The sequence below is a fragment of the Lissotriton helveticus genome, chromosome 3_1 (genome assembly GCF_964261635.1).
Source record: "Lissotriton helveticus chromosome 3_1, aLisHel1.1, whole genome shotgun sequence".
Taxonomy (NCBI): Eukaryota; Metazoa; Chordata; class Amphibia; order Caudata; family Salamandridae; genus Lissotriton; species Lissotriton helveticus.
In genome coordinates, this window is record NC_136061.1 from 1,090,980,167 (window position 1) to 1,091,005,354 (window position 25,188).

Below are 25,188 nucleotides of genomic sequence, written 5' to 3' on the forward strand. Positions count from 1 at the left end.
GCTCTATATCTTTTTGTATTGCAATATATATTTCTGCTTCTGAAAAATCGTTGACAGTTTACTTCCTTAAAAGCACAGCTCAAGACCTCATAAGACAAAACAGATGACATTAGCATAACATAATCAATGGCTTTTGTACATTGCTTGTTTTTTATCTTAAAACCAGAAGGATGTTGCAAATAGCACACAGAGCACAGATTCCTATACTTTAGTGGCAAGTTTGATGTTTATCCTTTAAATGTTTTCTTGCATAGCATGTTATGCTAAATAGAATGCTAAAAGTAACTGCAAGTATTTGTGCAATCGCCCTTAGAGGAAAACCTTCCTTTTTTTAAGGTGTTGACTAGGGAAGCCCAAGAACAGCTTCTCAGTGGACTAATAATCTGAAGCAAACCTACAGGGTTTCTACTGCAATTATGACTTCATTTTGAGTCGTATGGAGCACAAAGGTTTTACCAAGCATGATTCTGAGCCGACGGTAGGAAAGCACCCAGTAACACCTAATGCAATGCAGCGCCAAATGTCCTCCTTCTGAAAGCAAGAGAAAGTGTGCAAGGAAAAGCATCAGGCATTGGGAACAGAGTTCGAAAATACAGCAGCAATGCCAGGTTCAGTCTAGAGGTGTTGGAGGCCTGACAGAGTTCTGGATATCAGGAGAGTGTCTCGCGCAAACATGAGTATTAGTAGACTGATGCCTGCAGATTTGGGAGCATCATGGCTGCAACCATTCGGGCAACTACTCTACAACTGCATTGATGTATAGGCTAAATAGCGTGGGGGCAAGCACACATTCCTGCCTGACACCGCAGTTTATTGGTATTCGAGTGGTAAGGTCCCCAGCTGAGTTCCACCTACCCTGCGCATATGTGTCTTTGTGTAGAATCATAATGATTCGTAAGAGATCAGTAAGAATATCATATGTGTCAAGTACCCTCCACATATTCTCATCAGGACCAAATCAAATTTCACCCTTAAACCAATAAAGGCGACATAGAGATGGTCCCGCCTTATGGTTAAATACTTCCAGGCTGGTTGTCTCAAACTAGAATAGTTGGTCGAGGGTACTGCTCTTGGACCTAAACCCAGCTTGACAGTCTAAAAGTATACTGTTGTTTCTCATCCAGGACTGGGCTTTGCTAGAACATGCCTGCAAAAGAGTTTTTGACTATTGTCAATCAAGCTTATTATCCTGTAATTGGATGGAGCGTTGCTCTTCCCCTTGTAGTAGATAGGGGCGGTGGTAGCTCCCTTCCAATAGGGTGGTATCACCTCTCCTCTCACAGAAGCATTCCCTAAAGCATTCAGGTAGGGCACCCAAATCTCAGGCTGTGACAAGTGAAGATCGCCTGATATGCTGTCAGGACCAGGCATTTTCTTCCACTTCATCAACTTCAATGGCTGCATCATTTCCAGACTCTCAAATCCTAATGTCCCCCAGAGCCGTCCCCCAGTTTGGGTCTTGCGTTATCTACTAGAGGGGCATTGGCCTCTTGGGACCACCCTTGTGCGATCTTCTTTTCCAGGGTGAGGTTACTCTTCCTCTTGGATGCACCATTTAACCACTATATAAGTCTCTGAAATAAGCTACCCTTACATCTGGATGCCCCACTGCTTCTAGATGATTATCTAATAATTATGATACAGCAGATACTATCTTCCTAATGTTCTTAATAAGCCTGTATCATAAGGAATCTGCAAGTTCTTGCCATTGGTCTACTTCCCATTGCATTTTTTTACACGTCATTAGATCCCTGTATACCATTGCTGGAGATTTAGGCTGTAATGTCCCCTACGCCCCTCCATAGTGAAGAATTGTTTTAATGATTCCACTAATTCGCTGTGGGTTTTAACAACGTTTGCTGTGATCTTATCAATGGACTCTAGGGGAGCCATTGCCTCCACAAACAGATGAAATATTTGAGTTTCTACTTTTGTACTTTTGAATTACCTGTTTGATGGTTATACCCAGCAAATCTCTACTTTTAGTGGGTAAGTTCTTAACAGTGACAAGCAGATCCGTCCTCAGCCAGATCAACAGCCCTCCAGTCACCCTCCCCTCCAGTGAAAGTATGTATTTGCAAGAAAATGAAATATATCCAGATCTAAGGACATATTCTATAGCCCATGTCTTCTGTAACTAAACTATGTGGTGTTGGTCTATGAATGTGCCCCACTTGGAATCCCCAAGTTTGGATCTTAGCCCAGCAACATTCCATGGCAGCATTTTTTAAACTAACATCCTCACACAAGCTTATTCCAATTTCTCGCACTATTGAATTATTTCTTTGCCTTGTTTGTGGCTCTATTCTTTCGTGGTTGTTAGTGTAAACAGCCATGTTATTCCAGTAACTATGCATGTTAGCTGGAGAACCCGCCAATGAGATACTTGGTGAAAGGAGGCACTGTAGAGCTCTGGTCGGTGAATTCTCCCTCAGGGTTATTATCAGTCAATCATTGTCCGACAAGTTGTCAGGGTGGGACTATATGTGGATGGTCCTTTGTGGATGACTTAAAGATGGAAAAGGACACATTTATTTTGCTGCTAGAGGGCAGTCGGGAGCATTTACCTTGAGTCTTAAATGGGTTTCTTAGGAGGGCCTTTATCTATGTTCTAATGCTATCAAGCTTTCTACAAGCTCGTGACTTTGCTAACTTCATCCCAAAAAAGTGATGAAACCAGCACAAAATGTGTTTTTTTAGTAATTTACATTCCAGTGCAAGCATCAAGGGAGCATTCCATGGGTGGTACATGCGTGTTCCCATGTAACCACCCATGGTTTTAACACAACACCCTACCTACTAACAATAATAGACAGGATTAAGTGTCAAGAATTAACGCCACTTGAAAGCAGACGTTAAAAGAAGAAATGTTTTCATTTCTCCTTTGTTTTAGAAACAATTTTAGTAATGCTTGATGTATGTCAATGCAAATCGATTCTATTAGGTTTATCTGCTTATTACACTGGTAAAAAATAACTTACGCCTATTATTTTGACATTCACTGGAGCCGCTTTTGGTATGTACATACTGTAAATGCAAATAAAAAACTTGAACTACAGCTTGGGGAACTGAATTGTGTGTGTGTGGTGGGAGGGAGGACCCTGCAAAGGGTCAGAGAATGGTTAGTGACCGTTTACTGTTAAAAGGAGTGGACAGGACCCTTAGATGCAAGACAGCAATCTCTGTGTCTATCAGCAGAACCCAACTTACAGGTCCAACACCACAAATGGCAACTGTGAAGATCTCCAACCCCCAGAGAGAAAGCCAGGTCTCCTCTGAGTCCTCTCAGACCATTTCCATAGACTTTCACAGTTGTATCAGCGGTAGAAATGTTTCCCTGCTATTCTAGCCTATTTCTGGAGAGTTGCCTTCTTTACCTGTGTTGTGAAACTACATCAGTGAAGTTATGCACGCGCTTCTTCAACCCACTTTTTGCAGCAATTACCCAGCTGAATATAGCACCATTCTACGCATCAAGGAACGCAGAATATCACGTGTGACAGACACCATGGCCACGAAAAATAAAATCTAAAGATAGCATTCTGCAAAGGATCCTCGTGTTTAACATAATGAGAGTGTTCTGTTCTTGTGAGGGTGTGTTGATAAAACCTTGCTTTTCTGGTGCTCTTTTCATTAGAAACATTGTTCTGTGAGTATATAAGGCACTGCCTCTCTCCAATCGATACCCCAGGCACATTCAATAACCAACCAGTAATGGTAAAGCGACGTTTGAGGTGCGAATCATGGGTATATTTGCTTTATTCTTATTTCAATAAGATTCTTTGTGAATGATGCATCCTATTACGAGGTGCCTATGATTATCACACGTGTCAGTGATATACGAGGCCTAATCAAGAATTTGGTCACAGTGCTAAAATAGTTGCAAAGTGCATAGGCACCTCTTTTGTTATCAGCGCCTATTTATGTCTCAATGCCAGTTGTGTGCGATGGTTGTTTTGTGCTCTCACTTTTAACCTTTAAAGCGGTGCGAATAATGAAATGATAAATGCGTTTTTGTCTAAATTAAGGATTCATTTGCTGAGCTGGTTGGAAGTGCAGAGGATGTGATACAGGGCCCCCCAAATTATGGGCCGTGGGCTAGTGCGCCCAGGTATCTTTCTCAAAGGGGGACTCTGAATTTGACATGTGTCACCTTTTTGGCATTTAATAAAGTTTGCTTCATGGCTAAAAGCCTCAAACTCCTGAAGTAGCCAGAACATTCTGGACCTTTGGGAACAATGTATCCCTTATTCTAATAGTTCTGCCTGTTGTTAGCATAGCAGGGAAACAAATGAATTCGGTAGTGATTCATGCCTCACAGCAAAATTGAAAATGATGCAAACAGAAGAAGCTTGGAAATCAGTTTTATGTGTCACATGCTCTGTTTGGTGTGAATGGTACAATAGCACAGTGTAAAATTTGACTCCTGCATCTGCCATGTGGGTTCCTGGGGTGTGAGGATCTGCTTTGTGTTAAGGGAGGCAGGATTCTAGATCTATAAGGCCCCCTGGACAGAAATGAGTATACCAAGAAATGAAGAAATTTAGTGACCTCTAGCCAAAAACTAAGAGGGGTTATCTTAGCTGTGTGACTCCCTTACCCAGACTATAGTGAGGGTCCCTACTTGGACAGGGCGCGAACCTCTGCCAACTAACGATCCCATTTTTAACATTGGTGGTCAGTGGTGAGGATAGGACTTGTGTTTGTACTTTGCATACAGTGATTGGTGTACAGTACCTCCATATCACAGGCCATTACACAACCACAAACTGTTTTTGATTTTTCTCCTCTTTCCAAATCCTGAGTTTTATCCACAATCATGTCTCAGTCTGGTGAGCCATCAGTTTTCCTTGTGGACTTGGTGTTTGAGGAGGAGCAGCTGGAAACATATAAGGTACTTCAACTGAAAAGTATCTGCTGTGATCTGAAGTGTTCTTTCAAAGGTCTCACTAAAAAGGAGAAGCTGTCCAAAGGAGCTGAGGGCTTGGTTGGCAGCAAGACAGGTTGGTGGGCCTACAGAGGATGAAAATGATGATGTGGAGGTGTGATGGCTGCGATTCTTAATGAGTCACAAATTGTGACCAAACCCATTAATATGCATGAGATAAATCTATTTGTTATCCACTAGGAATCACTAATGAAACTCAAAAGCGTTTCATACATTAGGAATATTGATTTCTATTTGCGATTTGCAGAGAATCACAATGAGAAATGTATTATTCCTAATATTTGTCCAGCTGGCCTCAGGTGTACTAAAGTTCGAATTTTGAAATCTCAAACCTGTCAAAATTCAACAGAGGAAAAGGCCAGGAAACCGCACAACCTACACATTTTGTTGCATAAAGCACCAATACCCACATCTTCTACTCCATTTTGAAGGGCTCAACTTGTGATAGGTGCTACACATGTTTTTCTGCTTAAGTCAAGAATTGTATGCATTCTTATAGGTAGTTTGTCATATTCTTCATATTAAAACTTTTAACTCATGTTTGTTGCCTTTTGTATTAAGAATCTGCATTGCAGTCAGTTAACAAATTGTATTGCACTCCCTAGGTCATCGGACATTATTCATTGGAGTGCATGTTCCGCTTGGTGGTAGAAAAAGTCACCGTCGTCATAGGCATCGTGGGCACAAGCATCGAAAGAGAGACAAAGAACAAAATTCAGGATTTGATGATGGACGAGAGTCTCCTACATATGGTAAGACTAAGCAGATAGTTAAACTACACATTATTTCTTTTGCTGAAGTCAGTCATCACTCAATATTCTCTGTTTTTAGGGACTTCTAAAGGCAGATTGTGAAAATAAAGTATGCCCAGTGTATAAAATGGGTGTTCCAGACACAGGTATGCCCCATATGCAAGGAGGAATAGCTCTCTGGTTTCCCAGGTCCATGTAGTTCTGTTTTTTTCTCTACCTTTGTTGACTTGCAGTCCTGTTTATCCATCAGAATATCAAGTCTACAAATCCAAGAGTTCAAATTAAAATCTTCAACTGAATGAGCAAATGGAGCCTGGAGTAGGGAAACGTGAGAGCTCTGAAAATAAATTACAATATTTCTTGTCTGAAAGGATTTGTCACAGTAAAACATATCAATTAACTTTTATGAATGACTTTCAGGTTAGAAAACAATATTGCAATAGTACAATGTTGCAAGATTGAGGGAATATTTGCTTAGGGTTGTGGGTGGCTGTGGGCAAGGTCATGCTAGCATGCAGACTTTTATAATGGTAAATAAATTACCACAGTGCTTTGTGTAGTTTTGCACCGCATTGCTCCATGGGAGAGGCCATACAGAACCTTAATAACCCCAGTAAAATCCCCAGTCTAAAAGACATTGACTTTATCAAGTAGAAATTTCCTTTTCGGACTAGCCAGTCGATCTAGGACTGCATCTTCCATGGGCCCTCCCATGGAGAAGCATTGGCCAGCTCACAGAGTTGCCAGGACCATTATGGTATTGCCGAGAAGATTCAAAAGGAGCCAAAAGTTTTTACTAGCATGCCGTGCATGTAAATAGGAGAGCACACGCGAGAATAATGAGACAGACCTCTGAAGCTAACCATAGACCAAAGGATGAGGCCACCTGGACAGATGGTGGAGAATGAGAGCATAGCAATATTAAAAATAGGCAAATGTTGGCAAATTATGGCACTGTCTCTGGAAGGTGGTGCTGCTTGCTGGAACACACACCTTGCAAGCAAGTGTGAACTTTTACTTTTTATCTGACCACAGTTGCCGTGCTATTAAATCAAGTATTTAAATGTATACATTCCACCAAATTTCCATAAATTATTCTAGGCTTCTTAAGTAAAAATTTTCAGTTTTCGGAAGTTTTTTAGGTTTTTTGGCAATTCGGAGGTCTAGGGCCACATGTACAAACATTAGGAAATCGATATTCCTATTGTAGGAAACTCATTGGTTTTTATTGAGGGATTGCTTGTGGACTGCAAATCGACCTACCTCATGAATATTAATGAGGTTGGTCGCAGTTTGCAACCCATTCACAATCACGGTCATCACAGGGATGGTGGTCTGTGATGTCTTTTTAATAATGCAAACTTTTTTCCCATCCCGTTCTCCTTAAAGCAAAAAGGGTTGTCTTGAAAAAGAAAAAATTAAACCTTGAAGTTTTATTTTTAAGAGTAGGAAGTGGTCAGTGGGACCACTGACTGCTGTTAAAAATATTATTATTTACATCCTTAAAGGGGAAGACGTCCCTTGGGGACTCTTCCTCTTTGCGAATGGGTCACCACCAGTTTTAAACTGGTGGTAAAGTATTAATGATTTGCAACTGGAATGTGATTTCAAAACAGTAATACATACTGTACCAATTGGTATTTGGAAGAGATTCCCTAAATACACCACTTACAAATATCGAATCGCAAATGCAAAATGCGATTGGGGGCAGATGTACAAATATTTCATTTTGCTAGTCTCTATTTGCGATAATCAGTGACTCACAATTAATGACTCACAAAATGAAATATACTAATGTGTCTCATACAAATTAGCGATTCCCAAATGGGTCGCAGAAGACCTGCCGCATCAATATTCATGAAGCAGGTTGCAATTTGCGACCCATTGGGATTGGGTAATAACACAGGCATGGTGGCCTTCTGGGGAAAGCAGACCACCATGTCTGTGTTTCCTTTTAAATATAGCAACTTTTTTTTAAAATGCAGGCAATTTTTCTTCAAGGAAAACGAAATGCATTTGAAAAAGAAAAGAGAAAATGCTTCTGTTTACTTTTTGAAGGGTAGGCAGTGGTCCCACGGACCAATACCTGCTCATAAAAAATGTTTTAGCATACAGTCACAAAGGGGAAGGGGTCCCCTGGGAATCCCTTCCTGTTTGTGAATGTGTTAGCACCAAGTTGAAATTGGTGTTGAAAAGTAAATGTTTGGCGACCACATTTCAGTTGCAAAACGTTGGTACATAGGACTGTGAGTCGCTATTTGGAAGGGATGCCCGTAACACACCCCTACCTAAGACTGAATCGCTAACCCATTTTGCTATTCGGTAATAGGTTACTGAATCACAAAGTATGGTTTTGTACATAGGAAAATATATTTTTTGGGGGTGAATCGCGCAGTTTGCGACAGATAAAAAGCTTCGTACTATTTCACTAGCATGTGTCCACTTCGAAGATATTCGGGATATGTGTTGCATTTAATTTAACATTCCTTTTACCCATTTTAGAACTGTTACATTTTAAGAAATCTCTTGCTAAGCATGGCTACCATGCACTGGCTAGTGGAATGTGCAGAGGGACTGCAACATGTGAATTTGGTAGAATGCTTTTGCATTTCAGTCACATAGTACAATATATGTAGAGTTGATGAAGGCAAGAAGCTTCGTTAATGTGCCTGCTGCATAGTTCTTCTTGTAAACTAAAGGCCACACATTCCAAGCTCACTACGATATTTCGGAGACTGACCTTTTTGCAAAAATCTTTACAGTCTTTATGGGTAATTTCAGCTTTTTATCCTTCTTTGTCTGCAGAAATTGTGTAGATTTGAATATGAGAATAATAGCTTGTTTTTCATATTTCATGGTTGCATATAAGTATTTGGCATGCTACCTGCACTACAACTCTTCAAAAGAGGGAATCATGTCATACAAAAACAAATTTTAAGAAGAAAATGAAAGCATATACACGTTTGCAAAGTTAAGATCTTGAGTGAGGACTGGTTCCTAAAGAGTGACAGGTATGAACAGATATATAAGGGGCTCTGAACACTTTGCCTTCTTAGCTGCGAAAATATAAAAAAAATCAGGGCTAGTTTTTCATTACATTGAAATATTATTCAGTCCCACACTCCGCCCTCTCAAAAAGCAAAGTAGTATTCATGGAATAAGACGGTTTCAAAAGTTCTCCCGCACCTTCAGATTTTGTGAGTTAAAAGTATCAACAGGTTCTCAGTAGTAAAAACATCACTGAACCATTAGCACAGATTTTGCACAAGTAAGAAGCTCCAGGGCAAAGTTATATAGAGCAAAAACAAACATTTTAAAGTTAATGGGGAGCAACACACATTTCTGGAGCGCTGCTGACACCAGAACACAGATATTCACCCAAGATTATGAGCTCCTGACCATACTACCAACTTTTCTAACTTCCTGGAGGAACCAACAATCAGCCTGTAACTGACAGCCCCATCGCCAATCTAAATCGAACAGGCACATGCATCAAAGGATTTTGCGATCGCAAACGGTGCGAATCGCAAAAATCGGCCGTTTGCGATCGCAAAATCTGCTTCTGGAATGCATGAAGGGTCAAGGCCCTCGCAATTTAAGAATTTGCAAATATTTGCAAATTCTCAAATTGCGATTGCATTTAAGGAATCGCATTTTGCGATTCCTTAAATGCAATGCATGAAACTTGAAAAAATTGCGATTTCGCAATTAAAGGGAGCAAATTATCATGAGGTTGAACCTCATGGTAATTTGCGAAAACTTTGAAAAATGCACTTTTGTGCATTTTTCAAAGTTTCATGTTGTGCACACACATGCCCTAAGGGCATGTGTGTGCACAACATATGTGCACAGATTGATTTCAGGGGTGCAACAGAGTGTACTTTGGACACCCCTGCACCCTTGAAATCGCATTCTCAATTTGCGATTCGCTAATTGCTAATCGCAAATTGAGAATGTCTTCCCATTCATTCCTATGGGCTAAATGAATGGGGAAGTAATCCTTAATTGCGACTCGCAATTTGCGAGTCGCAATTAAGGAATATTAAGAAATCGCAATTTATTTAGCGATTTCTTGATGCATTGCATTTTGCAATTCCTTAATTGCGATTCCTTATTTTTCGCAATTAAGAAATCGCAAAATGCAATATTGATGCATGTGCCTGTAAATGCCTTCTGGGCTCTCCCAGCTAAGGACCTCACCCCAAGACAAACAACACACAGTTAGTGACACAGAATGAAAATAGTATTCATTGTACCTCGAGTTTCCGCATAGCCAAACCAATTCTCCAAGTACAAACATGACCCATATGCAGCTGACAGTTAACCAGCTCAGACACTCAGAGGTTCGAGTGAGGGAAGTCTGCTTCCTCTGCCAAGGTGGACCTCATGCATTTGCAAAGTCAATAGCACTCTACTTTGCGACCTATTGCCTCTGCCAATGCTTTTAGTTCTTTCTGTACAGCATATCGAATAATAATATTATAAAAAAAGGCATCATTTGCGCATATGCATTTGTATGAAGTGGGTGACCTTTTTCTATTCACATCCAAAATGAACTGGTAACATAGCACTTAAGCATTTTTTTGGTTTAGCAGTACATTTTAAAACAAAAAAGGATTACAGGGGGGGGATCAACTGGGAAGTGGGTGAAAAGAGGTAACGTAGAAAACAAGAGACAGCAAAGATAGAGATTGGAGAAGAACGCAAATGAGAAAGAGCGCTGACACAAGGTCTATGCCCTATGATTTTGTTGTATGCCAAGAAAATTGGAAAAAATAGCATCAATCCCCATGTCTACTGTATATGCAAGCAGAGAGCGTTGAAGAAAAATTGAACTCAGTGAACAATTAGTTCCTTCATGATGCCACAGACACCAGAATTAAACGCTAAGAAATGAAATGCAACAAACAGAATGAACGGTGTGCATGATGGGCGGTAAACAGTAGAAAAAAATGGAGGCGACTGCAACAACGAGGAAGCAACCACGGGGAAGCATTGATGTATGCCTTGTACAGGCCAGGTGGGTTAATTCATTTTAAAGCACCAGTAAGTGCCCTAATCCCCATGTGCTTAGAAAAACGAAATATACATATGAATGTGACAATGTTTAATGTGTCTCCGCACTGAAATAAATAAATAATAATACAATTCAGAAACCAAAAAGTTTAAGGATATGCCACTTTTATCACACAGACAGTTTCCCTCCTGGTGGAGGATGTAGTATTATTTGGAGAACAGGAAATTCAAGTGATAATGTCCCGCTGATGAAGCTATCCACAAGATCACACGGGCAGAGGTAAACACACACTGCAGGCCGTGACGGCGTGGTTGAGGGTCTCAAGAACACTCTTCTTAGAGACTCTGGCATAAAAGACATAAGTGGTTTATTCTTGCCCCCTTCCCTCATGATCTATGGTCCATTTGTTCAGTTGTTTATCAAATAATCATGTATCATCCAAGATTGTCTTTCAAAACAGTCATTTGAATAAGATCTTTAGCCGTGCAAGCATTGGAGGCAACTGCTCCCGGGTGTTAGTCTTAGATTCAACATTTCTTGGTGCATCCTCTTAATTTAAGGCTGTTGACTACAAAAAGGGATATCTGGTATGTAAAATTATTTATTTTACTATCAATGTTTACGTATTGTTTCATTCTGATAATTATAGAATATTGTAGCATGAATGCACAATTTCAAAAGGTTCATGAGTGCTTAAACAACATGGGAAGGGATAGGTGGATTTAAACAGAGGGAGTGGGGATATCCTATGCGGTATCAGACCAAGTGAAGGTCCTTATCCTAGTAGTCAGGGTAGTGCTGTATCCATTTCAGCCACTTCGGCAGAGTGAAACGGTTGATATAGTGGTGGGGGTCTTTCTACGTGTGTAGTTGTCTCTGCCATGGAAACAGCCATGTATGAATTTAAAGTTCATAGCATCAATTCTGCCATGGCCATACTGAAATTTCCCTCAGAAACTGTGAGTACTCGGAATGCACCACCAAAGAAGTGACACATTGCTAGTAAATAAATCGCAAGGCCTAGGTTTGACATAGCAAGGCTTTTCTCCCAGTCTAACAGGGTCACATGAAAGCATGTTCTATGAAATTCATCAAGCATTTCATAGCTTTCTTTCTTAATGTTAAAGACACAGGGAGTAAAGGCTAGCCCACAATAAATTTGATTTTGAAAGTACCAACACATGATGCACATGAGGACCATGGGCTAGAGGCAGAGCCACACGAGGTTCCAACATTGGTTTGTCTACCTTCTGTTGAAGGACAGTTTAATGCAGAGGTGGGAAAAGAGATATTTTATCTTTTTATGGAAATATCCTTTTATTGTTGCCACTAAATGAGATCCTTAGTTCTTTCCTAATGGATAGAAGTGTGCAGCCAGTGGCATATGAGGGGTAGTTTCTTCCAGATAATTAGAGAAGGATTATTTAACTGTTTCTTTCTTTTTTTGCATCTGGGATATCCTGTTCCTTCAGGTTTATGATGTTTGTGGAGTGACTGTGAGTACACATTTTCAAGCTGTATGGTCCTTGTAGAAGGACTTGTAAGTGATACTTGCTGGAAATCCCCACTAGAGATATTAATAATTTCACACATTACAATACTAGATTACCTAACTCCATATTGAGCCATATGTCTTCTGCCGTTGTGGTGCTGCTTGTTTATTGCAAATAGGATGTTTGAGTGAAAGTCAGTAATTGTAAGCCCTTATGACAAGGAGAAGAAATTAAGCAATTATTAAAAGATACGTGCTAGCATGATTGTGTTTTCCCTAGACACAATATAACCTTATAGTGTAAGAAGTGTGCTAACAGAAACTAGCACTCTGTGCTGTGATGATTACCTTTATTTATTCAGAACAATTTCTGAGCAAAGCTTTCATGGCAATATTTTCATTAAAACAGTGGCACCTCTTGAAGTCCTTTGGATGAATATTCAACATTGAATTTAAAATGGTCGCAATTATCCACTTGGGTATGCAGAAATGAAAATGCACATCTTTCTTTTGGTTAGCTAGCCACAATCTACTGGCCACTCAGTAATAAAGCTAGATCTGCTGTTCAATCTCCCTCCTTAGATTGTACACTCTGCAAAATCAAGCTTAAGCTATGTTATAATTCACCTGCTTACTGAAGCTTTCAAAATATATGTCTTGAGATTTTCTGTGCAAGAAAGTACATTGGCAAAATCTAGTGCTGTGTATGCATCTGTATTAAAAATGACCTTCCAACTACCATAATTGAATCATAGGAGGTGAATCACAATTCACATTTTAATCAGAAAAACATTGGACATATGGTGCTATAAAACGTTTTATTGCACATAAAATAGCCGTTAAATAACATGTTTCTCCTCACTCTTCTTGGACCGTACAAAGGCAGAGATGATGGAACGTTTCTGTCAGTAGTTCACTATTTCGAACATCAAACAATACAAATGATTTCTCTCCTTTTTTGGCCAATAGCCACCGAATGATAAATCCATGACTGTGCACTTACTACTCATGTAACTAAACAAATGACAGTCAAAAACCTAAAGACAAAAAAATGCGACCCATCCTACTCTGTTCAACCACAGATAAAGGATAGTTTCACATACACTCTTGCACTTTATTTATTTAGGTTTTTCGAAAGGCAAAAGCTTGTGACTGAAGCAACTTCATGGTGCCGTTTACTGTTAAACGTAGATATTGAGGGAAAATACTCATAGCCCCTTTTACCGGTCCATAGTAGAAGGTAGAGGAGTAGATGGGGTGTGCAGAACCGGGAGCCCATCATTGGCGCAGATGTTGGCACTCCTACGTGGGTCCAAATAACTATATATGTACTCAAGCTACAAGACCATTCTCATGGCCAACCTCAAAGCAGCAATGACCCTCTAGCATGAAGTGTGTCAGGCTGGCCTAAAGGACAATTATATATCAATAAAAACAAGGCCAATCCTGTATGCCCACAAGAAGCAAGGTAATAATACTATAATCCAACAATAGTCCCATGGGACTCATTCATGTTGAGTCTCAGTCTTACTGTCAAAGCAATGTGGGTAAAGACAAATACATTGATCAGTAGGCGTACAAGACAATGAATCAATTAGGTTTTGAGCAACACCCTATTGTTCTCAATTGAATAGATTCAATTATTTAAATATCCTTGTTATTATGCCTAATAGTTAGTCATTGTGCTGTCTTCGTTACATTTTTCACAGTTAATTTAGAGACCGATCATTCTGTTTTTATTATTGTCTCCAGTAGCACTTACCTTTTGTAACGTTGGAATAGGTTCACAAGGCTGGCTGCAGTTATGAGTTCCATATACATGTGCAGCTGTAGCTGAGGCACTACCTCACTATAGTCAATAATTCAGACATATAAAGCTCCTACCTGAAGCGTCCTCCCCAGCCCGGGTACTCACTAATGACTACATCACACACGAAGCTTAGTACAATATGTCTTTATTCTTCTGCATGTAACCACAAACTCAACATTCTAAACCTGCATTCACTTCAGTATGCTCTAATGCTTACATCACAGTTCTACGGTTCCCATCAGGAGCAACAAGCATTCAGTCATTACAAACTCACACAACACTACATCTCCCCCTTTGTTAAATACAAATATGTACACAATCATAGCTCTTTAATGAGTCTTTGTTGCACTCTGATCACACATCACAACCGTGTCTTCCGAAACGTGGGACAGACAATAGAAGTGTCCATGACCGGTATTAGTGATGTAGAAACAGCAGCAGACAGGGGTCTTTACTTGTCCTTTCAGACCCAGTCCCTACATTTACATCAGTACCTGATGAGGGATGAGCCACATGTCAGAAATCCAAGGAACCTCGCATAATGGACGTTCCAAGGCGTTGGGCAGTCACCATGTGTCCTTTGCTGGTCTCAAAATGAAAAGATTTCAGCATCAAAAGCAGCATTAGATATTCATTTTCTATGCCTTCAAACAAACACACGATCTCCTCTGGTAAACATAATGTCTTTGCATGCTCGACTTCATAGGCCTTTATTTTCCTCTTACTATCCAAGTTATTCATGCAGGTTTGATCCTCAGTATTTGATCTTTTGTTGGTCCATTGAGGTAACTTGGTCATCATGGCTCTCCCAGACATCAGGGTTGAAGGGCTTTCCCTTGTGGTTGAGTGAGGGGTCAAACGGTAAGCTCAAAGAGTCGAATTTAAGACAGTCAAGCTTTTCTAGTATAGCAAGTTGGACAACTTTCTTAAGAGTATTCATGAAACGTTCGACAGGGCTATTGGCCTGTGACCAAAGACGTGTGCTGTTCTGATGTTTCACATTAGAATGACTGAGAAGTTTCTGAATCCTCAACTGTTGAAAGGTAGGCCATTGTCAGACTTTAAGATCGCAGGAACACCCCATGTCACAAATTTGCTATCTAATCTCTCAATGACTCATTCTTGAGTGATAGATGAGAGATGTTCTATCAATTGAAAACAGGAGCATTCATCAACGATCACCATCAGGTGATGGTCATTGCCAAGAGGATTGAAGAAGCCAACAGCAATTCTTTCCCATGCATGCGTTTGCATTTCTGACATGTTTAAAGTGTGTGTAGTGGTTTTCAGTGACAGGCAGTTGCTTAGACAACAGACTTTCAAATCTCTTTCTACTCTATTTTCAAGGTGTGGAAATCAGACTCCGTCTCAGAGAGCTTGTTTGATGACAATTCCACGATGTGATTCATGGGCCACTTCAATTATCTGTTGTCACAGACTCTCCGGAATGACAGTTCTCAAACCTCTTAGAATAATACCTTCCTGAGAAACGAACATTTCATATTTGTCATTTTTAAACCTCTGGTATTCATTGCCTTTAGTAAGAGGGTGAGAGTGCTGGTACCAAGGTTAATGTGAAATAATATCCTTCAGTTTAAGCATGCCACTATCTTGAGTCATGGCACTGACAATTTGTTCCAACGAAATACCAGCTGGGATGCTTGATTTCACAATGAAATTTATGTAGGCATTGGCCATCTTAGAATGGGTGCCAGGGCACTCGTGAGAAGTAATCAGCAGGTTTCTGATCTGTCCCTGGTTGATGCACAATGATGTAGTTGTATTCTTGTAATTGCATACCCCATCATTCAATGTGAGGAGGTATTTGTGCCTTTGGATTGCCAAAGATAATCAACAATGCTTGATGGTCTGTCACAAACGTGAAAGACCTCCCATAGCGGAATACTTGGAAATGTTCACAAACCCCACACCACTGCTAAGCTTTCGATCTCAGTTGTGAATCAGCATATTCAGATTTTAGGCAAACTTCAACTTGCATTTGCCACAATACGTCTTTGAGCATTTGGGTGTCCGCTGTGCTGTGCAAGGTGTCTAACCCAACAGGGCTAGAATCAACAACAACCACAGTATGACACTTTGTATCAAAGTATGCCATTTCAGTAGCCTTCCTAATAGCTTGTTTGAGTTTCTGGAAGCATTTCTTGCATTCATTTGACCAAAGTAAAGAAACAATATTATTTGTCAAGTCTCTTAATGGCGCACTGGCAGTGGCAAAGACCTGTATGTATCTAGAGCAGTAGCTGGCCATTCCAAGGATTGAGCATAACATGGAAACACCACGTGGGGGACTGAAAGTTGACAGCACTTGTACTTTAGCTGGATTGGGTGTCATGCCCCCATCAGAAAAGATATGGCCAAAGAATTTTAACATTGTCTTATGGAACACACATTTATTGGCATTCAAAGTTTAACCGGCATCAGCGAGTAAATGGCACACTTGTGTGAGAGCTTTGACTTGCTCCTTCTGTGTAGCCCCAAAAACCAATATATGCTCAATATAATTGAAAGCATTCATGAAAGACTGTATGATATGCCTAATGGCATCTTGAAATAGCTCTGCAGCCGATGACACACCAAAACGTAATCTTTTGTAATGGAGCAGACCAACATGTGTAGAAAATGTTGTAATGTATCTGCAATTCTCCACGAGTTCCAACTGATGATACCCTTTATCAAGGTGAGAGAATACCTTTGCACTATTGAATTGTGATAGCTTGCTGGCAATATGCGGATCTGGATGCCGCTCTCTTTTAAATGCCTTGTTTGCTTGATGCATAATCCCGCAGATGCGTACAGCTCTTTCACTGTCCTTTTTGAGTACTACCACTATGGGAGAAACCCATGGAGTTGGACCAGCGGAAACATTAACAATATTGTGTTTGAGGAAGGACTCTATTTCTTTTTCAATAGTTTCCTGTAAGTGAAAGGCAATTCATCTGTGTCTTTCAGCAATGGAATGGATGTCCTCATTAATGTGCAATTTGACTTTATTAGTCTTGAGTTTTCCCAACCCAACCCAACTTTTTTTGGGCTGCTATTTTTCCTCTCATGCGGCCAGTGCAACATGCACATTTTTCTCTGAGGTAAATATGGACATGGCAGAACCATCTTCTTCACTTTCACTTGACATTGATGAGGAAGAACTGTTTGACAAAGATTTAGATATTGTCTTCTTCGTTTGGTATTGATTTGCTCCATCTGATGTGGTCGCTTGACCTTATGGGCATTGGGGCAGCCATTTTGTCTTTGCGCCATGACGCACTTACTTTTTCCTTCCCCTTGCAAATCATTACAAAATGGTTCTCCTTTCCACAGCTTTTGCAGATTTGCCTAATGTTGGGACATTTACCTTCATGTGGAAATGAAAATCCGCACCTGAAGAACAGCTTCTTTGAATTATTCACTCTGCCTCCCTCTGCCTTGTGCTTTGGCTTATTTTTCACATTTATGACTGACTCACTCTGGACATTTCCAGCCTCCATGTCAGCAGCTGGTCCATCAGCACCCTCTTCTCCTTTGGCTGCCATGAGAACTCCCTCCGGGCTAAGAGTTTCTCTCAGCATTCGTAGTCTGAACGAATCTGACAAGCATCCATCAATCACTCTGAAGAGTAAAGCATTATTAAATTAATTGAACTTACAGTGTTTGATGAGCTTATCTAGTTTCTCAATGAATTTGTTAAAGGTCTCACCAGCTTTCTGTCGTCCTTGACCGAAGATGTATTTTTTATAATCTACATTTGGCATTGGATTGGACTTGAGATTCAAGGCTGCTTTGATTTGACGGTATGTAATTTCATCAGCTCGCAAGATATTCTATATGACTTCCTTCGCAACTTCACCAGCTAGATTCTTAAGGCACTTGATAACCTTTCTCCTATCTGATTCTTCTATCGCATCAATGAAATAACAAATGTCTCTATCCAGGCAGTCCATTTGTCACCAATAATACACCATTTTGGTGTTGGTTTCAAGAATGTGGCTACATTGTAACCATTTACTAGATTAGCTGACACTAAGGGTGAAGTTTTCTCACCCTGCATCATGCTTACCATCTCTAAGGCCCTGAAACTGTGCTGCCTTCTGGGTCATCTTTGACGTTCCAGGAACTTGAACTCCTTCTTGGTCTCAATGGGAGCCCTTTGCTTTCAGGAGGCCTCTGGAGTTCTGAGCCTCCACCCGGCAGCTTTGGTGGTGTGCCACTTAGGGTATGGACAGCTCCGCAAGTACAACCCTGGGTGCTTCCTCTAGGGTGAATTCCCCCAGAACTGTGGCAGAATGACTCTCTTTGTTCAGTTCCGTTAAGCAGATGGCTGTATCTTGTATTTGAATTACGCTGCTTGTAAGCGTCTCTTTGTATTGCCTGACACACTCGGCCAATGATGTGTAGACTTTTCAGTGAAATTTTCGTTATCCTCAATTGCTTTACACAGACTGGGACTGCGCTTTGACTCCACACATGTCGATTCTGCACTTCGATGGAGGCACACATGGAAAGCACAAGCAGTTTGCTGGACCACGCCAAACACTCTGAGAGACAACTGTCGATCTTCAGCTTAATTATCCCCTATCTCATTGCCAGTTTTAGTGTCCTTCCCAGCCCGGGTACTCGCTAATGACTATGGCACACATGGGGCTTATTATAAAACTCCTTTTTTCTTCTGTTTCTTCTGCATGTGACCAAAAACTTCACATTCTAAACCTGCCTTCACGTCATTACGCTCCAATGCTTACATCACAGTTCTATGGAGTCCATCAGAAGCCACAAGGGTTCCTTCTTTACAAACTCAGACAACACTGCATTACCAAGTGTGGGGACTATACGATTCAAGGCAGGGTTTTTAAATAAATACACAAGTTTGTGGAAATTCATAAATTTACCCTCAATCTGTTCTGATCCTGGAAATATTCCTCACTGACTCATGTCAAGGGCAGTCATTTTTTGGGGAGTCTATGAATAGGAAGGGGAACCTCCACTAGTAGATGAGGATTGTTAGACCTGTCAGCCTTAGGGTGGTCTTCCCCCCAAGTTTTCCTCTTCCTCCTCTATTTCTTTTACTTTGTTTTTGCTGGCATTAGGTCTCTGAGCACTTTACCACTGTGAACCAGTGCCAGAGTGCATGTGCTCTCACCTCTAAATATTGGTATATTGGCTCATATTCAATTTGATTATTTAACTGACTTATACGTCCCTAGTAAAGTACACCACCTGTTCCCAAGGCCTGAAAATTAAAGGTGACTAGTAGGCCTTCAGCACTGATTGTTTCACCCACTTAAGTAACCATTTAAACATTGCTCGGGCCTGCCATTGCAGAGCCTGTGTGTATTTTAAACTGCCATTTCTACCTGTCAAAATTAACCTTTTGCCAGTCCGAACCTTCCTTTTTAATGCATATAAGTCACCCCTAAAGTAGGCCCTGGATAGCCCGGAAGGCCGGGTGCAATATATTTAGAAATCAGAACATGTACTTTTAAGCTTTACATGTTCTGGTAGTGAAAAACTCCTAAATCCATGTTTCTCTAGAACAAGGCATATATCTCCAATGGAATAATATTGGGATTACCTTATTACATTTATAGTGTCATTTCAAGGTTGGTGTCTCCGAAATCTTAATGTAAAATCCTAGTTCATAGTGAAGTAAAATTTTAAATAGCAATTCTAAAAATGCCACATTTACAAAGTTGCCATTTTCTTGCCTTTGCCATTTGGTGCCTGCAGCCTATCTCTGGTCGCATTCCTGGGTGTAGTTGGCAGTTGGGCTTTGTGTATTCCTCCTATACTGTCACACACAATGGGAGTTTAGAAGTGACTGAATGGGCCGTCACTGACAGAATGTGAGGCAGGATCTGGACTCAGTCCCACTTAGACCTGAATAGGGTGTATCCTATCCCCACACAAAGGGCTGCATACCCACTGTAGTTAGTCTTCAGCCAGGACTGGCAGGGCAGGGTATATGTGCACTTCAAAGGGCAGCCTCTCGAAGTTTCGCCCACCAATTCACAGGCAGAAACTGTTTCAAAACACATCTCGATCTCTGAATACTCTGCTAGCTGTGCTGCTGGAGGACTGCCACTTTGTGGACTGCACTCTGCTGGACTCCTGCTTTGCTTTGCTGTTGCCCTCTTGCCTGGATGAGGAGAACTGGATCTATATCTCTTGACCCCAGAAAAGAGAGTGACTCCAAGGGCTAGTTGGCTAAGAATCAGCAGGGACATAACGTGCTTCCAGCCCTTGCATAGTGTGAAATCTGTGATAGTACCTATCCAAGTGGTGCCAGCCCAGTCCTGGACCCTTGGAAGTCGGCCTAAGGTGCTTGCCAGTAGAATGGATGCATCTGCTCAGCTGAGTGACGCATCCACAAGCACAAACCTGCGCATCTCCTCAGCTGAGCAGCGCATCCATGAGCAGAACTGATGCATCGACACTGCTGCATGTGTTGGACTTGTTGCAAAGGACCCGCGTTGCTGTTGTATCTGCATCATGGAACTGATGCATCTCCTTTGGAACCGCCAGTGCATGATGCTTTCCCCCACACTGCTTCTCGCATCTCTCATCGACGGCAGCCTCGATGATGACCCCAAGACTCCACATCACAGCTCATCAGAATTGACACATCACTTCAGCTGTGCATGGCCTTCAGGACACCGGACTTCACATCGCAAGTCCAGCCGACGGGATCCTCAACATCAATGCAACAGAACCTCGCATTGCAGCCTCCCTGCATCTTGAACAGATGCAAGACCTCGGCTGCACGACACATCGTCGACTCGGATCCATGCAATGCATCACAACAAGGATTTAAGGTACTCTTTTAAGTGAGCCTAACTAGGTCCTTGTACCTGGCCTGCACTCCCTTGTTGTCTGGCTCAACTTGTGACTTTGTCCCAGTCCAGTGTAACCAGATATCCCGACTAGTGTGTTGTGGTTTTTGTTTCTATTTCTCACTATAAACTTAAAGATTCAATAAATCCAGTTCTACTCGTTGGAGTTTCTCTATATTAATTTTGTTTTATTTATCAAACTAAGGTTTTATTTTTTAACCTGGTGTAGTATTCTTTTTGTGTAGTGTTTTCACTGATTTACTGTTTGAAGTGTTGCACAAATACTTTATACATTGCCTCTAAGTTAAGCCTGATTGCTTTGTGACAAGATACCAGAGGGAAAACACAGGTTAATTTAGGGTTTGTCTTACCTTACCCTGACTAGGATTGTGGTTGCTGCTTGATCAGGGCTTACCCCCCAGTCAACCAGTAACCAAATTTCAAACAGAGATGACGTTTTCTCATGGAGGAAAAAAAAGTATTAAAACCTTCATTTGCACTTATGCCATAGCATTTTCTCATGCACAGTGCAGATTGTACAATTGTGCAAGTTTAACTGGAAAATAAATTCGTAAACATTTTCCAGCAGTAACTGTCAGAGGTTTCAGGCAATACTCTTGGATAGGCTTGTAGATTAATGAAATTCTCCCAAATGAAAGGGTAAACCTGTGGCTATAGCAGTATAATTAGTTTGAAAATCAGGACCATCATGTTGAAATGTTTTTGTAATGTACATGCTGGTGTACAAATAAAATTGATCAATTTGCATGCCTTCCAATAGACACACCATCCCAGCGTGTTCAATTTATTCTGGGGACAGAAGATGATGATGAAGAACACATCCCTCATGACCTATTTACAGAGCTTGATGAAATTTGTTTACGTGAAGGAGAGGATGCTGAGTGGAGAGAAACAGCCAGGTGAGAATAGCCTTTAGAAAGTTAAGATTATTACTGTATCTCTCAACAAATGCTAATTTATCAATCAATGATTCTGTGTTTTTTAAGTCCATAATCCCTGTAGGACCAGGGCTTGCTGGATTTATTTTTGGTAGATTAAAATTCGGTTATATTGTGCACTATATATATATCACAAATCACTAAAGATGGGGACGGGGAACCTAAACACGTCCAGTACCCTAGCTCCCAAGCATAATTATGTGGACCCGACCCACATCACTTGCACTCACGACTAAATTGTGTTTCCTTGTTTCTGGGAAGTAACAGTTTAGCTTTTGCTTTTAACCTTACCAGGGGGATCCTGAAATAAATTTCACCCTTAGTGTACCTCTGTGGTATTTTTAACAAACTGTTTCACCTGCTCCACACACTTTCGCTCACCATCACAGCATTTTTACTTTAAAAGATCTCTGCCAAAGAGCCCTTACACAGGGCCTATGGGGTATTGCAGTGCCGACCCCACGAGGAGCAAAAGCGCCCAATGATGAAGCATGACACCCTCACAGGTGTGTGAGGACATCAGTTCCTAATAAGGAAGCCTCCCCTCTTTTCCCCCTAAATATCTTTTTGTATTTTCCTACCTGTATTTTGTTATCTCTTTAGGAACAACTGCCCTCCTGTGCCCTTAGCACTATATATATCTACATGTCTAGGAGCTGTGATTTTGTTTATTACAAAAAAGTGAAAAAATGTCTGATGATTGTTGGCAGATACTTCATGCGAGTAAATGAAATTTTAGTTAAGCCTGCACTCTCTCGTGCAAGGTTTCATATGTGTAGCTCACATCAATTTTACAGTCAGGATTTCTGCATTTAGGAACTTCTTAGCAGAAGTAGAAATAGGTGTCAGGGGAACTGAGCCCTAATTCTTGGTGTGTTATTACTGATTGTTGTGCTTTGATGATTGACTTTTGACTGGAGATTATCTGTGTGAATATTATCTGTGCTTATACTTAGAGAACATGCTAGTGCCAGCCAGAACTGCTGAGAGTCTGTGACAACATCTCGAAATGTTGGAGCTGGGACTGGCTGAATGTTGTTTACGAAACCGTGAATGACAGGTGGGATTTAGCTATAGACTGAGATTAAGCTGTTAATCTGATCCCCTGAAGAGACCTCTTTCAGGGTGATCACAGGGTACAGGTTTTATCTTATAAACCTACATGACATTCACCTTATCTTAGTTATGAGAAGATTCTGCAGCTCCTCTATTAATGACGTGTATTCCTTAGGGCTAATCCTTATGTAGGTGTGGCATAGCGAAGTGAGAAGTGGATCCTGTTAACACATGATAATAGGTGAAGCAGAAAGTTAGTATATTTAGTAACATTAAGAAGGGTGTATTCCTATGAATAATGTTTGTTCAGTCTTCATATCAACTTCAGTTTCAATATTACTAATTGTTTCGTACAACTTGTCTTTACATTGATAACTGACTAAAGTTCATTAATGTGACTGACAAGCCAGCAGGTAGGCTTAAATTAGTGCAAGAATTTGTGAAGATCTCCATGTGTCCCTTTTGAATGCTAGTGCCACTTTATATCATATTTACTAAATTAAGGACATATATCAAGAAGTTAACCATTTAAAATCAAAGTCTCTCAGTTTCTCTCAGTTTTACTTTGGAATTATGGCAAAGCAGTGTCCGACTTCAGAACAGGAAATTTAGTGTATAGGATCCCCAGTCCTTAGTAAACATTGCTTTCACTGTAAAGAAGGAAGCCCAGTAAGGATTTAGTTAATATTAATTAAGTAAAACTAGACCTGTAATGCAACTGTAATGAGGACGGTCTGTACAAACAGGCAAAGGAATATTTATCTTGGTATGAATTCACACACTGATGTTATTCATTATTCAAAATTAGATTCATATTTTTTTTACCATATGATTACTCAGCTTAATCATCTTCACAGATGCTCTGTGACAATGAAGGCTTTGACAAAGGTCTGTGGAGGTGAAGAAACTACCAACGTCATTTATCTCCGCATAATTGAGCTGGTAATTTCATCTCACATCAAATGTGTTATTCCCTCTGGGATGAACAGTCATTTGCAGTTGTCAATAGTCTTTGAGCTACAAGCCTAAAAGCATGATGTGCAAGATTCCCCTTATTGAGGAAAGGGCACAGTTAATAGAGGATAAAATATCCATGAGAGATTCAACTGACATTTAACAACTTTCTAGTTTCTGTAAATGATGAAAAAATGATTTATGTGTAAATAGTTTCAGCTGTTAAAAAATAGAATGCTATACACCCAAATATAGGATGTGTACAGCTGTTGGGAGGGCAAAATCAAGGTGGTTTTATGAGCATGTACCATTGTCCTGGATTACCCTAACTCAAGTTTCTATTGTGTTTTTGATTTTCTGGCCTCAACATTCACAACAATCATCTGTACACACGGAGAGTGCTGGACTCTGCTGTGATCTGGCGAGGGACACCATCTGTGTCCCCTTATTAAGAGGGACTACTGACTACTGTTCTCTTGGCTCTCATGTGCATGGCAGTGGTGACAGCATCTGTTTTAATGGTTGTTGCAGAGCAGTCTTTTTTCCTGTTATCAGCACTAGGTGATTGTCCAACCAGTCTAATGTCTCCCTGCAGTTCAACATAAGCCTTACGTGGTCGGATCACCTGCTAATTCCTGTATGCCAGGGTATTGTATCATGTGCTATAGGTATATAGGATAGGATATAGTTTTGTAAAGCACTTGAATGCCGAGGCGTCTTGGTGCTGGAAAGTGAGATAGTAGGTCGTAGCGGCTATGAATGATATTTAAGGAGGTGGAAACAACTGTGTTTTTAATGCCTTCCTAAAAGGAAGCCTATTAGGCATTAGTCTCATGGAAATGGGTAGCTGATTCCACAGTTTTGCAGCACAATGTGAGAGACTTCTGCCTCCCCATCTGGCTTTGCGTATCTTGGGGATACAAACAAACCCAGCATCGGTGGATCTAAGGTTTCTGGTAGGGGTAGAACAAGAGAAAAGATTCTGAAAATCAGTCGTCCCGCCACAGAACAGTGTCTTATGGATCAGACATAAGGCTTTAAATGCCGTCCTTTGCTGAATTGGAAGCCAATGCAAAGAGTGGATAGCGACAGATGTGGGATGTCCTCTAGGGATGTCTAACAATAGCCAAGCCGCAGCGTTTTGAATCAATTGTAATTTTAACCTCTGGGCTTTATCAATGCCGATATAGAGCGCATTGCAATAATCTAAACGCGAGAGGACAAGGGCGACTACCACTGATTTCCTCAGATCATGGGGGATAAAGGGAAATATCTTCCTGAAAAGCTTCAGTATGAAGAAGCAGGAGGAAGTTACACTGTTGATCTGGCCTGCCGAGTTGAGCTGGTCTGCGAAAATA

At 40.8% G+C, this 25,188-nt stretch overlaps 1 protein-coding gene across 4 annotated transcripts in view; it reads left to right on the forward strand.

Annotated features, from left to right (window-relative positions):
- Positions 1–25,188, forward strand: part of SLC4A10 (solute carrier family 4 member 10) — a 1,019,075-nt gene that overhangs the window by 447,260 nt on the left and 546,627 nt on the right. For all 4 annotated transcript variants that reach the window (XM_078683855.1, XM_078683850.1, XM_078683851.1 and 1 more), the window contains exons 3-4: positions 5,554–5,700; positions 21,643–21,781. In XM_078683855.1, coding sequence (XP_078539981.1) covers positions 5,554–5,700; positions 21,643–21,781 — 286 coding nt within the window. The remainder of the gene's footprint in view (positions 1–5,553; positions 5,701–21,642; positions 21,782–25,188) is intronic.